Source organism: Stomoxys calcitrans, chromosome 3 (genome assembly GCF_963082655.1).
Source record: "Stomoxys calcitrans chromosome 3, idStoCalc2.1, whole genome shotgun sequence".
Lineage (NCBI taxonomy): Eukaryota > Metazoa > Arthropoda > Insecta > Diptera > Muscidae > Stomoxys > Stomoxys calcitrans.
The window spans coordinates 123,314,229-123,330,884 of NC_081554.1; the positions used below are offsets into that span (position 1 = coordinate 123,314,229).

Genomic DNA, 16,656 nt, shown 5'->3' on the forward strand with positions numbered 1-16,656 from the left:
GAAGTAAAAGATGAACTAAAAGGATGTAAAAATAATTTCGTAACTGTTATGAAATTATTGAACTCATAGCGAGCACATAATACTTTAGCGCCATAAGAAGTTCAATATTTCTCACTGTTAATTCATTTTAACTGGTGTTGAGGTTCAACATTTTTTGAGTGTCCACATGCACTAAATTCCATGAGAAATTCGTGGCCATGGTTTTGGGTTGGCACTCTAGTCAAGGGTACCGAGAATCCCCTTCAATAATTATGATGACCATCGGATCCATCAATATTGATGTTTATTTCGTCACAAATTACACAAATCGAATTATTCCCCCCAAAAATTGTATTTTTCCGCAATCAAAATTTCTGTGTCTTTATAGCGCTGAGTTATGCAAGTTTTGCATTGCTATAAAAGACCAACATATTGCTTCAATGTTGATGGATATGTTATCTGGAAACAAATAAATCCAGTTTATATTATATTCGTTTCCAATTTATGTTTGCGTTAGCTGTTAGTTGTCGAATATGTACTTTTGTCTGTGGTTTGTGAACATCCACTCCTCTCAACGCTGCTATAGTTGGTAGAGTGTTAACAAAAAGCTACTGTATTGTGGAGTGGATTGACTGCCGCTGTAATTCTCATTATTCTTTTAGCAAAATCAAGTCATAGACACGCCTTTTATAGGCCAATAAAAAGAGCCAAAAATGGTCTGATTTAGACCATGTTTAGAAACAACGATCGAACTTGAGCATCTTTCTGTGTTGCCATGCGTGAAGTAGTATTTTTAGGCGTCAAAGTTAAAAATTGTTTATCTTTTGCGCTTTGCTTTTGTGGGATTTTTTTTGCAGAATGGCATTTGTAATGCTCGCCAATAGTTCACATATGACGGATGCTTAAGAAAAAAAAACCAACAACAATTTGTTGTGTTTCTGGTTCTTCTTGTTTTATTGAAGTGATTTCCTCTTTTCCATGGATTTTATTTTCGGAAAATTAATTTCCATATAAATTCTGCACATCTCTGGAAAAATATCTTTCGATTAATGCTAATCTCATTCAAATCCATTCAGCCGTTTTGCCGTAATACATACCACAAACTCCCATTTATAAAACTCTTGGCTGTTTAATAATATATATTAAAATTAGGGATTTTCATGGAGAAATCCCTTCCCGGGAATTCCCGGAAAAATTAACTCTTGTAAAACCAAATGATTTTAACCATTATTAATGATAAACAACAATTTTGTCAACAGGTTATGGGGGCTTATTCTACTTGTAGAACTATCTGAGCGAAATTTGGTGCGGCTGGTCGGATGGTCATAAGTTCATATTATATACAACATTGTAACCCAATCAAAAGGGGGTCAAAAAAGTGCTCAGTTTATATGGTGGCTATGTCTAGTATTGAACTTATCCGGACATTATCTAGTGCAGGTTTTGTAGGGCTTTCGTTTACTTTTATATTAACTTTCAGCCAATCTGAATGAAATCTAATTATTTTGTCTATTTGGACGCCCCGGTAGTTAAGTTGGTAGCGAGCTCGGATCACCAATGCGTCCTGAGTTGACTGATTTCTCTGGTTGAATGCATGCATTTGCTAATTATTTAGAATTTTGTCTATAGTTTTATGTACCTTTGCTGAACACATTTCTATTTACATTCTTCAAACTTTCAGGTACACCCTAGTACACGAGCTTACAACCATGTGTATGTCCAGTCTTTTTTTTCATTTATATTTCTTGGCCGCATACAACATTATATAGGTCTAAAACCAGTTTGAGACAATACAGCTTAAACAACAATGCGGCAGTAGTTAACGTACATTTTGGTATTTTCTATCTATACCTATTTAGGCCGATATCCATTGTCCATGGCTTGTTTTTGTTCAGATTCCCTTTTGATATTCACATTCTTCGAAAGACAGCTAGATGGGGGGAGCATTACAAACAAACTACGTGCGTGGGAACGTGTATCGCATCAACGAACCTTTTTTACCAACACCGTTATAAATATTTTGTACAAAAGTTTCTTTTGGAAACCCTTACATTAATAAGGGGCCAAGAAATATACTTTAACTTTTCATCAATTAAATATTATTTATTTTTTCTTAGGACGTTTGAAAATACAAACACAACGGGGATATTGAAGACAATGGTATACCTTACGAATTTTATAAATTTGCTCCTCGCCGTTTTCTGCAAGAAATACTTGTAGTATTTAATAAGATATTCCTCCATGAAAATGTTCCTACTTCCTTCAAGAAGTCAATATTGATACCTCTATTTAAGAAAGGTGATATAAACTTGGCGTCAAATTATAGAGGTTTGTCACTTCTGGATACTATCGGAAAAATTTTTAACTCTGTTCTGCTAAACCGTATAACATTTTGGCTGACGAGACACGATGTTTTAAATGAATTTCAGGCTGGATTTAGAAGAGAGTATTCTACTATAGATAATATATTTAACCTCGTGAATATTGTTTCTTTGAACCAGCTACAAGGCAAAATTACATATGCGTTTTTTGTCGATTTCTCTTCTGCATTTGATTTGATTCCCAGAAACAGCCTTTTTTATAAACTATCTAGTCAGGGTCTATCTACGAAACTTGTAACTATATTAAGAATGCTGTATGATGGCACAGAAAGTAGAGTATGGGATGGAAGTACGTTCTCTGAATACTTTCCTGTTGAATCTGGTGTGAAACAGGGCTGTATTCTCAGTCCTGTACTCTTTTCGTTATACGTGAATGACCTTCCCTATATATTGCCTGGTGGTGTAAGAGTAGCGGACACTACGGTCAAAGTCTTATTATACGCCGATGACATTGTGCTATTATCTGACTCTCCATTGGGCTTACAAGAGATGATTTATGAACTTGAGAGGTACTGTTTGTTGTGGAGCTTGAAAGTAAACCTTTCTAAATCGAAAATTCTTGTTTTTCGTAGAGGTTCTAGAATCTCTTCGAATTTAAGGTGGTGCTTTGGAAATCAGAATATTGAAATTGTTAATAGTTACACATACCTGGGCGTTGAAATAACTTACAATTTGTCATTTAGAAAACACTTACAGAAGAAGCTTGCGGATTCCAAACTGGCCATAAATAGCACATGGTCGAAGTATATAAGTCACCCTAGTATTGCTAAAACTAATAAGATGAAGATATTCGATGCATGTTCCAGATCTATAATGTTTTACGCTGCACAGGTTTGGGGTTACACAAGGTTTGATGATGTAGAGAAGCTCTTTCGCTTTTTTACTAAGAAAATGCTTTATTTGCCTAATAATACACCAAATTACATGTTGTATCTAGAAACTGGATTTTCTTCTATGTTTTGTAACACTCTTAGAATCCATTTTAACTACATTAATAGAATATTGCGACTTAGCTCTCACCGCTTGCCCCGCTTGCTGGCGGAGAAAATCATAGAATTGAATGCATTATGGGCAAAAGAATGGTCAAATATTTGCCAAACCCTACAATATATTCCTGCTAATGCTACAAATCCGATATGCATGTATTCAGACAAAATAGTAGAATTACTGAGAATTCAAGAACAACGTGAATTTGAATCAGATGCAAGAAATTCACAGTTCCACGATCTTTATTCTGTGCTTGAGTATAATATAATTCCATTTCATACTGCTGACTTATCTTCACGAGCTACTAGCTTAATCATTAAAGCTAGAGGTGGTTTACTCGACCTTAACTCGAGATCATTCAGAAGTAACACCCATGGCACTTGTTCTATGTGTAATACAGATCAAGATGAAAATACACTTCACTTTATTGGCGCCTGCCCATTATACAGAGAATTTAGAAAAAGTTATTTCGGAAAATATTCCCTTAATGAGTCCGAAGTATTAAATATATTAAATGGCACGAATAACTCATCACTATATAAATACATAGAAAATTGTACTAAGTATAGAAAATTAATTATTAATGAATTCAGTTTTTAATAACCAAAATGAAAAAAGAAAAAGCAAGAAACATATAGAAACAAACAACAATTTAGTGATAAGCATTGTATTACGGCTAACAGCATTTTTGCTAAGCCTAACATAGATTGTATTTAAGAACTTTATGAAATACTATTCTTGAATTGTAATTTGAATTCAATCTATTAATAAATAATAAATAATAATAATAATAATAAATATTGAAGACAAAAGTTTCAAAAATATTGTAGGTGTTTTTAAATACAAAAGGGTTCTATTGAAAACGATTTTTTCTTCCTTTTGGCACAATAGACAATTAAAGCTAAACAAAACAAAACGGCTGCTTGCTTTGAAGAAAAATAAAATAATTTCCGACACCTATAAGCTTGACATTTGTTGTGAAATTTTGAGAGCACAAAAATTTCTCTGTTATTTCTATTCTCTTTGCCGACACCTATGAGATTGACATTTGCTGTAAAATGTTGAGAGCACAAAAATTTCTCTGTTATGTCAATTCTCTTTGCTGGTTGATAGCCGGAGTGGATCAAATGTTACAAAATTGCTTCGTTCTAATATATTCTCTTGGTCTCCCGTTTATGTTGTATAGTAAAACTAAGTTTTTGCTGGGTCTATGCACCTTCAATTGGCTTAAAAAATAAATATTTCCTTATATATTATGGAGTAAGAATCCAGATTAGCTATTCAGATGGGCCGAAAAGGTCTTGGAGATGGCATGCGACTGGGATGGACCAATATTAACCCAGAGAAGAAGCCTGTTCACCAGGAATATGAAGGGATGCATCATGTTACCGCAATAGAACGATTTCAATATCTCACAATATAAAATATTAAGGAGTGATCTGGACAGGAAACTGAATTGGAAGTGTCACATTCAAGAGCGTATCGAGAAGATGTTAGCACTATGTAGATGGGCCGTAGACTGGAAATTGGGCTGGAATCCGAGGATAGCTCACTGACTCCACAGGAGCGTGATTAGACCAATACTTACATACCCCTCCGTAGTTTGATGGACTGCGATGGAGAAAAAGTGCAACGTAAGGATTATAAAACAGGTTCAAAGAACATGTTGTCTTGGCATAGGTGGAGCTAGATATCCGGCCCATTGACATACAGATTAATTGTGAGGCAGCCACTGCGGCTATGAGACTTAAGGCGATGGGAGAATGGATAGAGGTCATACCATCGTAGTATAATCGAGGACACGATAAAAAAAACCTGGAAGGAATCGAAGAGGTTTCCGATCGGATCCATAGCAGAGTGAGAGGGAATGAGAGTGCAGACAATTTGGCATTGAAGGCCAGATAATGGCCATCAATAAACTTGTTGCACTCGAAGCCTTTCTGGCCGACGCACTCCGAGTTAAGGGCATTGGCGACGAACGTGCATGGAACATTAAAACGGTCGGTAGAACGACAATAATCCTATGGGAATATCGTGAGAACACTAGACTTTTGCTGAAACGAAGCAGGTCAGAATAGCTTTCGGTATCATAATGGTACTACAAGCTCATTTATGCAAAATAGGTACGGTAAGTGATGTGGTATGTAAGACGTTCGAGCTTTTCCTACATCATTGTCCTGCTTTCGCGGCGAACAAACACCGGCACTCAGGTAAGGATACAATGCCAGACATGAATCGTCTTAGGGTCTTGCATAGGAAAACAATTAGGGATTTTGTAAGTAGCACGGAATTCCTGACTTAGGCTTAGTTGTATGTTCACAGTGGCGTGAGACGAATTAACATCCGCACCCTCTTTTCAACCTAACCTAAACTAATCTATAAAATAGGATAGGATGCAAAGAAATGATTTTTTGGGCTATAAAAATTGTCGACCTTAGACAAGCCAATTTCCCCCAAAAAAAATTACCTTTTATGACGGGAATTTTTTTTTACTACTACTCCCCAATCTGTCGACTTTTCCCCAATCCAAATTTCATTAGGTTACCTCTTTCCTAACTTGTGCTAGAATTTTCCTAAGAAAGTTCTATTCTTAGGTATTTTCTATCCATCGTTAATGGGTTAGGCCAGTCGACGATAGCGTTGCGACGATAGTGATGTAAGTCGTTTGCCGTTGTCAATGGATCATTTCCGAGTACCGAATTTCAAACTGTTCAAAAACTGAGCTTATTCAGAAAACGGGTGCAAGTTTTTAATATTTTTATACTCTACACCACTACTGTCGTACAAGGATGAGAGATAGACCCATTAAAAAGCATACCGATCAACTCAGAATCACTTTCTGATTCGATTGAGCTATGTCCGTCTGTGTGTCTGTCTGTCAGTTTTCCTGTCCATTTTAATTTGTTTGCAAATTGATTACAGACATCTTTTTTAGCCTAGAGACGAAGCCTATTGAAATTGAAAGAAATCGGTTCAGATTTGGATATAGCTCCCGTATGTATGCTCGTCCGTACTTATACTGCAATAGTATCGCCATTTGTCAACCGATCCTCGTAGAATAAGGCACAAATGTTCTCTTATGACTCTTCTGATCACTTGTGTATTTCATAGAAATCGGTTTGTATTTAGATATAGCTCCCATGTATGTGTGTAGCCCGATTTACACTTCTAGAGCCCTGGCAAGCGTATTTGACAACTGGTTTTCCCCAAGTATTTGCTCAAGTATTCCCCATATGACTCTTAAAATTTGTTCGGATTTTGGTCAAAATTCTACACAAACACAAGATTTTAAAAAAAATTTTCCGAAACCAACAAAATTTCAATGGAATTTTTTAAGACAAAATTTCAATAATTTTTTTTTTTGAAGTTTGAAATTTTAATTAAATTTTTTTTAAATCATAAAATGTTTATGAAATTTTTTCCAAACATAAACTTTTAATGAAATTTTTTGCAAGCACAACTTTTTAATGATTTTTTTTTTGCAAAACTTTAATGCATTTTTTGAAACAAAATTTTAATGCAAATTTTTTCCAAAGAAATTTTCAATTAAATCTTTTTTAAAAACAAATATTTAACAAAAAATTTTCTTAACACAAAATTTCAAAGACTATTTTAAGAAAATATTTTAAAGAAATTGTTTAAGACAAAATTGTTTTGATATTTTTCTAACATTCTTCTACAGATAGCCAAAATGCCTATTAAATTATTGCCAAAACCGATGGACTATTCTTTACGAGAACAGAAATAAAAGTGAACCAACAACACACTACAAGGACAACATCATTGAGACAGAGTTGATTGATGCCCATTTCGTCAGCATTTAATTTCATTGGCAATTCATTGAAGCGAAATTTCTATTGACGAAGATTCATGTCACTACTATTTTGCTAAAAGAACTTAGTACCACTTCTATGAAATGTGTTCGCATTTTTTTCCTCGCCTTTTTTTATAATGCGTTTTTACAGTCTTTCAGGGGAAAAGTCGAAGTCAGTGTGTTAAAGACAAAATTTAAAAAAAAAAATTTTTTAATCTTCTTATATAAAAAATTAAATTTTTGTTTGTTTGTTCCGTATAGACTCAAAAACGGCTGAACCGATTACCTTGAAATTTTCACAGATTGTTTAGGTTGGTCTGGAACGAAACATAGGCTTTATAATTTTTTGATATCGGAAGGGGGCGGACACTCCCCCTTACCCCAAAAGTACTTCCCAAAAATAAAAGTGGACCTTCGGTATTGGAAGGGGGACGGACCCTCCCCCTTGTGCCAAAAACACAACCTAAAATCAAAAGTGGACCGATCGGGACAATGTAGGTATCAAGTGAAAGGTATTGGAGAGTAGAATACGAATATGGAATATGAGTCTAAGTACCCATCGGCCGTCCCAACCCCAAAACTCCCTCAAACAGACATATTGGACGTTTATTTCAAAATGGGGCTCAAATCAAAGATATTCGGGAGTAGATTTCGAATCTAGCATACAAAATCAGATCGAAGTATAGGGGGTCACTCCATCCCTCAAAAACGCCATTAGACTCCCCTAAACAGATATATTCGAAGTTCATGTCAATATGGGACTCAAATGAAAAATTTAAGGCAGTAGATTACAAATATGGAACAAAACATTAGGTCCAAGTAATGGGAAGTTGCCCACTCCCAAATACCCCAAATGGGCATATAAGCCGACCATGGCTATATGGGACTCAAATTAAAGGTATTAGTGAGTTGATTACGAATACGACATTAAAATTGGCTTTTAAGTCTAGGTGGCGCTAAATATACGTCAAATGGGTTATTTGACCCATTATGACAAAATGGGACTCAAATGAAAGGTATTTGAGAGTAGAAAACGAATCTGATATCCTATTTTGGAGCCAAATGTTTTGGGGTACGCCCTAAAGCACTTCCTAAACTGAGCTGTATTTCCGTTGGCCGGTAGACGCCCCAGCCCCAAAACACCCTCCACCACGAACCGAGAAGGGGCAAATTCTCACACATCAATGAGTGCTGTCCGATTCAAGTTTGAACTCAATGATAAGGGACCTTTTTTTTAGCCGAGTCCGAACGGTCTCCTCTTTGGAGAACCTCGGTGACACCTCTTTGGGGAACATTTTTTAAATGACCATGCATGGCATTGTACCTCGCAAATGTCGCCAACATTAAGAGGGAATAAACATCGCTTTGTCCGATGTTCTCGCCAGGATTCGAATGCGTTCAGCGTCATAGGCTACAATGGCACGAATTCGATATCCGCATTCAGGGCGATGTGTCCCCATCCTAAAAAGATATTAGAGAGTTAAAGAAGGCGCAGCGGAGCGACCCGGGTCGGCTAGTATTCTAATAAAATTGAATTTAATTATTCCTTAAGGCAAAGATTTTAATGAATTTTTTCTTAAGAAAAAATGTTAATAAAACTTTTTATTTTTTTAGTTTCAATGACATTTTTGTGAAAAAATTATTAAAAGTCACTTTAAACACAACACATCAATAACATTTTCTCTAAAAACAATATCTCGATAAAAGATTCTTTAAGAAAAGTTCCCCGAAATGTTGGTTGTTTTATTTTTGAGTTTTGCTGTTTTTCAAGCTCGGGGTGTTTTTGTTTTCTTATTTAATTTATTTATCAATAATGTATGGAATACATTTTCAAGATATTATATATCCAAAAGAAAACAAACCCCGATTTTTATATACGAAATATCGATAATTAATTTAAATAAAAAACAAAAATGCCTTGAGCTTGCATTTAAAAACAGCAAAATTGAATACAACGGTCTACTATAAAAATAGGAACATTATATTTTTTTATTCTAAAAAAAAATTTTGAATTAATTTTTTTTTTTTTTTTTTTGAACAGAAAATTATCTCGACTCCGACTCCGAATCGGGACAAACTTGCTCGATTTCGACTCCGCAGTCCTGGTTAAAACCAAGTTGGAAATTCTTTGCCGATATAACCGTGACGAGAAGGCATTGGATATTGCCAACACATTGAGTCTGTGGTTAGACAACAAATAGGATCTAAATAGTTCTCTCTTAGGCTGAACGGTTTTCTTAGAAAAAACGTTGTGAGGACTTTAGTCACACATACTCGTATAGTTCAATAAAATTGGTATTTTAACGTATGAGTGATTAGAATTTCGATTTACGTCGCAAATTTTTAGAACCAATCACGACGTAAATCGAGGTATTACTGTAATATGGTACTTAAGAGGCGTATGACGTATGGTGTATTTGGACACAATGATCGAATAGTAATCATACGCACACTAGGCCAACAAATTTAATAAACAAATTATTATTGATGGGTGTTACGAACTATATGGCATCCCTTTTTCCTCTGGATCATACCCGTAGGCATACCACACATTTCAGACCCACAATTGCTGATTTATTTCAGTACTATAAAGCGCACTGACACGTGGGCAGCTGTATATAATTCTGACCTAGGCAACGCTAAAGGTGGAGTTACACACAATGCGTGCGCGCGTCGAAAACGCATTAAAAATGCAACTCTGCAAATTCCAGCAAGAGCAAAGTGCAAAAGTTACACAATTTTTAACTTTGACGTCCAAAAAACATTAGTTCACGTATGGCAACACAGAATGACGCTCGAGTTTATTCGTCGAAGTTAAAAGTTCTTTAACTTTTGCACGTCACTTGTGGGATTTGTTTGTAGAGATGCATTTTTTTTAATACGTGCGCATAGTATTTTTTTAATACGTGCGCATAGTATGTAACTTTCCAATTTCCATTGGAAAGTTTGACATATTCTAGCATTATCGTACTAAGAACGTTTTGACGTTCCACCATCATTTGTGTTGTTTACATACATTTTGTTACTCGTGAACATTTTCGTGCGATAATTTTTCACAACTTTCGAGTGGATTATCAGGTTAATGGTGAACTTAAGCCTTTGTATGGCGATATACCAGAAAACATTGATGCCGTGCGTGAACTTATAATGCAATATCTACTAAATACTAAATTTCCCATGAACATTCCATTAAGGAACAGGCAATACTCCCTTCACATTAATGAGTTCAGTCTGATTAAAGTTTGAGCTAGTTTTTATGTCGAGTCCGAACGGCGTGACACATAGCTACACTACTTGGTAGAGAAGTTATAGCATAGCAGAATCTGTGATGCCAACAATTTTTTTTATACTCACCACCGTAGGACAGGGGTATATTCATTTAGTCATTCCGTTTGCAACACAACGAAATATCAATTTCCGACCCTACAAAGTATATATATTTCGGATTGTCGTAAAATTCTAAGACGATTTAACGATTACCGTGTGTCTGTCCGTCTATCCGTCTGTCCGTCCGTCTGTTGCAATCACTCTAGAGCTTTCAAAAATTGAGATATTGAGCTGGTTTTTATACACCCTTTATCTAGAGATCGGTCTATATGGCAGCTATATATTTAGGCAAAATTTCGAGCGCCTAGCTTTACTCCTTCGAAAGTTAGCGTGCTTTCGACAAAAGGACGGACGGTCGGACATGGCCAGATCGACTTAAAATGTCATGACGACCAACAATATAGATACTTTATGGGGTCTTAGACGCATATTTCGAGGTGTTACAAACGGAATGACAAAATTAGTATACTCCCCATCCTATGGTGGAGGCTATAGTAATGGGTCATCGCCATCGAATGTTTTTGCTTTGATCACCCAATTGGTTGACCCGCTAAAACGTGTTGTTTCAATCCCGGGTAGAACCTCAGTAATTTTCCTCTCATTAATGATCTACTTAGCCATTTAAGACTCTTAAAATAGTGGTCCCTGATCATTGGACTACAAACACTGATACGAGAGAAGCGCCTTCTATTCCATCATGGAATGTTTGTGTTAAAATTAATGTTAAATGATATAGGCTAGTATAATGCTCCCTGTGACAAAAACCGAAAGCAAAAAACTCAAATTTACAAAAAAGGGTAAAAGGCACTAAATAAAAATGAAAAAAAGAATTGGGCTCAAGGTGTGTGCCAGCTAGGTAGGACGGAACTCAAAAGGAACTTTGACAGCAGCAGCCAGTGCAGCATCTAAGGAGGAAAAGTCCACATCGCAAGTGTTCAGTGTCAAGTGCTTTCTCAACTGCTCATGGATACGTGAGGACACTCGTCACGACAAGATCGAATGAATCTTGTGAGGATGAACTCCTGGCGAACACAAAAAAACGAGGTGGAGGACAAAATTGCAAAGTTTGCCCATGAACATTCCACTAAGGAACAGGGGCAAACTTCTCACATATCATTGAGTACAGTCCGAGTCAAGTTTAAGCACAATGATAAGGGGCCTCCTTTTTATAGTCGAGTCCGAACGGCGTGCCGCAGTGCGACACCTCTTTGGAGAGAAGTTTTACATGGCATAGTACCTCACAAATGTTACCAGCATTGGGAGGGGAAAACCACCGCTGAAAATTTTTTTCTGATGGTCTCGCCAGGATTCGAACCCAGGCTTTCAGCGTCATAAGCGGACATGCTAACCTCTGCGCTACGGTGGCCTCCACGAGGTGGAGGACTGTGGTGGAAATTCTAAATCCTGGCTATAGCCGGTTTCTGACCGCTTTGGCGGCAGGCAGATGGATTTGAGCTGCTTGTATCAGCATGTCGTATAAACCAGTGGTATGGTAGGGACACGAAGGTCGTTTTCATTCCAAAAGCAGGAAAACTTTACCACACGAAGGCGAAAGATTTTCTTCCTATTCGTCAAGCCTTTATTGATGATTCTAGAAGGGTTGATAGAACCATTTCTTATCCATGGGGATCGCCTGTCTCGGCTACAGTAAAGGCAAATCCACGGATACCCTTCATGATCTAGTCGCCCATATAGAGGGTTCTCTCGCTGTCAAGGAATGTACAATGGTAGAATCCTTAACATTGAAGGTGCTTTCAATAATATAAAACCGACTTCAATCATGATGGAGTTAAAGTTTCAAGGCATCAAATCTACTGTAATGAAGTTTATTAATAACTAACTTACTTAAAAAAAGCATTACGACAGGTTTGGGATCTGTGGATCTAAAAAGATAGGTCAGCAGAGGAACGCCTCAAGAAGATGTACTGTCTCCTCTACATTGATATATAGCCATTAACAATATATTATTGTTTGATGTTTGTTTGAGAATAATACTGGCAAACAGATGCTACTTTGGACTAAGTAAGCAGTTTAGAAACAAGGCCACCTCTCGACAGACGAAGACTACACTTTACAAGACACTGATACTACCCGTGCTGTTATATGGTTCTGAAGCATGGGTACTTGTGAAAGCAGATGAGGCAGTGCTTGGAGTATTTGAGAGAAAGATTCTTCGTAAAATATATGGACCAGTTTGCGATAATAGAAAATGTAGGGGACGTATAAACCACGAGCTGTATGAAGACGATAGCCTAGTTACACGCATCAAAATTCAACGGCTGCGTTGGCTAGGTCATGTTGTCAGAATGGATGAAGAAGCTCCAGCAAAGAAGTCTTTTGAAGACAAACACTGTGGTACACGCAAACCGGGAAGACCAAAAGTCCGATGGAAAGATCAAGTGGTGGGAGGCACCTCGAAACTTTATGTCAGAGATTTTAGAATGAGCGCAGAGGATCGAGACGCTATTCTACGTTCGGCTAGTTGAACAAATATTCTGTCATAGCCAATTAAAGTAAAGTGTAATTTTGACAAAGTACGGTATGCATAAGTTTTCAATGTTTTTCAAATATATATCCATACAAGTATAAAAAAAACAAAGACCATTCTGTTTTGCAAAATAGAGCTTAAAGCTTACGGTAAACATGGCACAATATGCATCAATTGGGTGCCGGACCACAGTGGGGTAAGGTTAAATGAGAGTGGGCAGAAGAAGAACAAAAGAGAATGGTGCTGCCGTAACCTAACAATACTGATTTTCTCTTCATCCTATTACCTCCCTTCCTTAATCTATTACAATTTACTTTAATCTATTACATATCAACGATTATTAATTCGCTTTATCAATTCACAATAGTTTCATTTGAATTCAATTAAAATTCATATGTACACTTAGGACTAATTAATATATTATAAAAAAAGGGCAAACTACATTCAACATATATTATGAATCATATACGTAATATTTGGTTACATTAACTCCCATTTAAACCCATTCTATCATCTAACTTATTTTGTCCCTATAGGCCAATTTTTTTTTTATCAAATTAGGACGAAAGAATGATACACATATTGGAAGCTACGACTGCCGAAACCCTGTATACGTGCTTACACCATAGTTTCCTTTCAAGGAAAAGGAAATAATGTATATTAAGAAAATGCAAACGACACAAACTGCATGCCATAGTAAGCAGAATTCTGCTTGCCGCAAGTTCTTTGACAATTATCTATATTCACAAGCGCCACCAACAAGTCTATGTGCGAAGTTCAAATTCCTTAGCTATATATTATTTATCTATGATCCGAAATAATCACATCTCAACAAAATAAGTCGTTTTAATTTTACCAACGTTCAACATTATCATTGAACGAGCTAATAATGGAAGCGCGAAAGGACAGAATATAACTGAAAGAATCGTTAATGCTAAAGTCTTATTTTGTGTAACTTTTTCTAGAAACTGAGAACTAATTTGAACTTTTTTTATTATATTTTTGGTTTTCTTCTTAGGTCCCAAAAATGAGTCTGAGAAAATTTCATTTCACAACATGAGAGGAACGGAAACTCTAAACAATCGCTTTACCTTCACATCATATTTCTGGCAAGAATTCAAGATGCCGCTACCAACTCTTAGAATATTACACAGTCATCCTATCGCAACAAGGACAAGAGAGAATAAAAGCATTCCCATGAGATTGGAGAAAAGAATAAAGAAAGTTAAATATCGTGACAAAATGAAATTGATTACCGATGCTATGTTATTAGGTTTAATAATAGTTTTAGTGAATAGCGTGGAATGGGTAGGAGTCATAGCACAGACGCGTGACCCTAGATTTTATTCACGTGTTGGAGTGAAAGATTACCAATGGCCTAATCCAGGTGATCCGGATTACAGGTAAATATATACATATATATATATATATATATATATATATATATATATATATATATATATATATATATATATATATATATATATATATATATATATATTTATATATATATATATTTTTTTTTAAAGTAAACTTAATAATAACTTTTACTAATTTCTTTTGCTCTTTTTCAAGAACGTATACATTTAATGACCGCCGTTATGGGCATTATCAACCCAATGGCTATGGTAGCAATTACCCTGGAAGAAATTCTCCTGGCCAGTATCCACAGGGCATGCCTAATGAAGAACGGTTTCGTTTTGATCCTGTAAGTTATGCACTTATTTTATTATACCTTCCTCTAAGGATGATAAATACTAATTTCGTCATTCCATTTGTAACACTTCGAAATATTCGTCTCAAAACCCATAAAGTATATAGCCATGTCCAAAATGTAGAATAATTTGAATAGCAGGCCATCGGTACATAGAGGGCAATGAAATAGCCGATAGGGCCGCGAAATCGGCTGTTAACAGACATCTGTCTCTCACGGATAACCTTTCAGTGTCAGATATCATCAATTTTTTTAGATCCATCTTTCAAAAGAAGCGCAATGACATCTGGGACATGACATCTGACTGGTTCAAAACAGTTAATACTATAAAAGGCTGCAATTTTTACCGCATGAAAAGATACACCCATTTAATGAGAAAACGAAATTGTAGCTCTCCGCTTAAGACTGGGTAACTGCAAACTCACCCATGATCACATAATAAACAACCAAAAGGAAAAACGTTGTGCTCTGTGCAAACAGACAAATTCTAAAATGCAACATTAAGTCTCCTGTCCAAACATAAAATCGCTGGAAAACAAATATCTGCCACAAACAATTTTTTTAAAAAAATATCATTCCATTTAAAATTCTATATTTTAATTTGTTAAGTTTGTAATTATTTAGATACTTTTTTATCTTGGCGAAGCCTAGGACCTCTGCAGTCATGGCTTTAATCATTATACTTAAAATTTCGTTAAAAGTATTATAATTATATATTGGGTTGCTCAAAAAGTAATTGCGGATTTTTCATATAGTCGGCGTTGACAAATTTTTTCACAGCTTGTGACTCTGTAATTGCATTCTTTCTTCTTTCAGTTATCAGCTGTTACTTTTAGCTTGCTTTAGAAAAAAGTGCAAAAAAAGTATATTTGATGAAAGTTCATTCTAAGTTTTACTAAATATGCATTTACTTTCTTTTAAAAAATCCGCAATTACTTTTTGGGCAACCCAATAGTATAGTATAATTATTAAAAAAAAAATATATGGCCATGTCCGTCCGTCCGTTTGTCGAAAGCACGCTAACTGAATTTTTCCACAAATACTTCTTAGCGCAGAGGTTAGCATGTCCGCACTGCCGCCGTTAGGACTCGGCTGTAAAAAGGAGGCCCGTTATCATTGAGCTAAAACTTCAATCGGTCTACACTCATTGATATGTAAGAAGTTTGTCCTTGTTTCTTTGTGGAATGTTCATGGGCAAAAGTTGCATTTTTACTTCTCATAAATTAGGTTGGTTGGGATTGTAAATGGACAAAATCGGTTTACGTTTAGATATAGCTTCCATTAAAACCGATCTCCAGATTATACTACTTGGGCGCAATTCATGTCCGATTTAGCTGAAAACTTGCACGATCACTTCCAACAGATGTGCAAAGTGTGGTTCGAACGGCCCAAAACCGGATATAGCTCCCATATAAACCGATCTCCCGAATATACTTCTTGAATTCCTAGCGGCAACAATTCTCATCAAGGTATACAAAAAATCCATGGGGATTCTACACTACAGGTACAAAGGGGGATCCTTCACTACAGGTACAAAATGGAGGCTATATCTAATTTGAACCAATTTGGATATACCTCGGCGGATGCTTTCAGATGGGTTATTAAACAATCCGTATGAAATTTGGAGCACATATGTTCAAACTGTTATAAATACGGTTGACAAAAGACAAAATTATAGCAAATTAGTCAAAATCTGATGAGCATATATAAATGGGAGCTACATCTAAATCTGAACCGATTTTGACCAAACTCTTAGATAGTGTGGTAGACAAAGAGGAAAGAGTTGTGCACAATTTTGGCAAGATTGGTCAATAAATGCGCTTGCAGTGGCCATAGAAGTGAAAATCGGGCGATATATATATATATGACAGTTATCTAAATCTGGACCGATTTCAATGAAATTCATCAGTAATGTCGAGAGCCATAAGAAAATCTTTCCTGCCGAATTTCGAGAGAATCGGTTAAC

General features: G+C 36.0%; 1 protein-coding gene across 5 annotated transcripts in view; it reads left to right on the forward strand.

Annotated features, from left to right (window-relative positions):
• LOC106090684 (neuroligin-like protein glit-1) overlaps positions 1-16,656 on the forward strand; it is a 48,359-nt gene that overhangs the window by 15,430 nt on the left and 16,273 nt on the right. For all 5 annotated transcript variants that reach the window (XM_059364607.1, XM_059364604.1, XM_059364605.1 and 2 more), the window contains exons 2-3: positions 13,995-14,379; positions 14,552-14,684. In XM_059364607.1, the coding sequence (XP_059220590.1) occupies positions 14,033-14,379; positions 14,552-14,684 (480 nt within the window). In that variant the 5' untranslated portion in view covers positions 13,995-14,032. The remainder of the gene's footprint in view (positions 1-13,994; positions 14,380-14,551; positions 14,685-16,656) is intronic.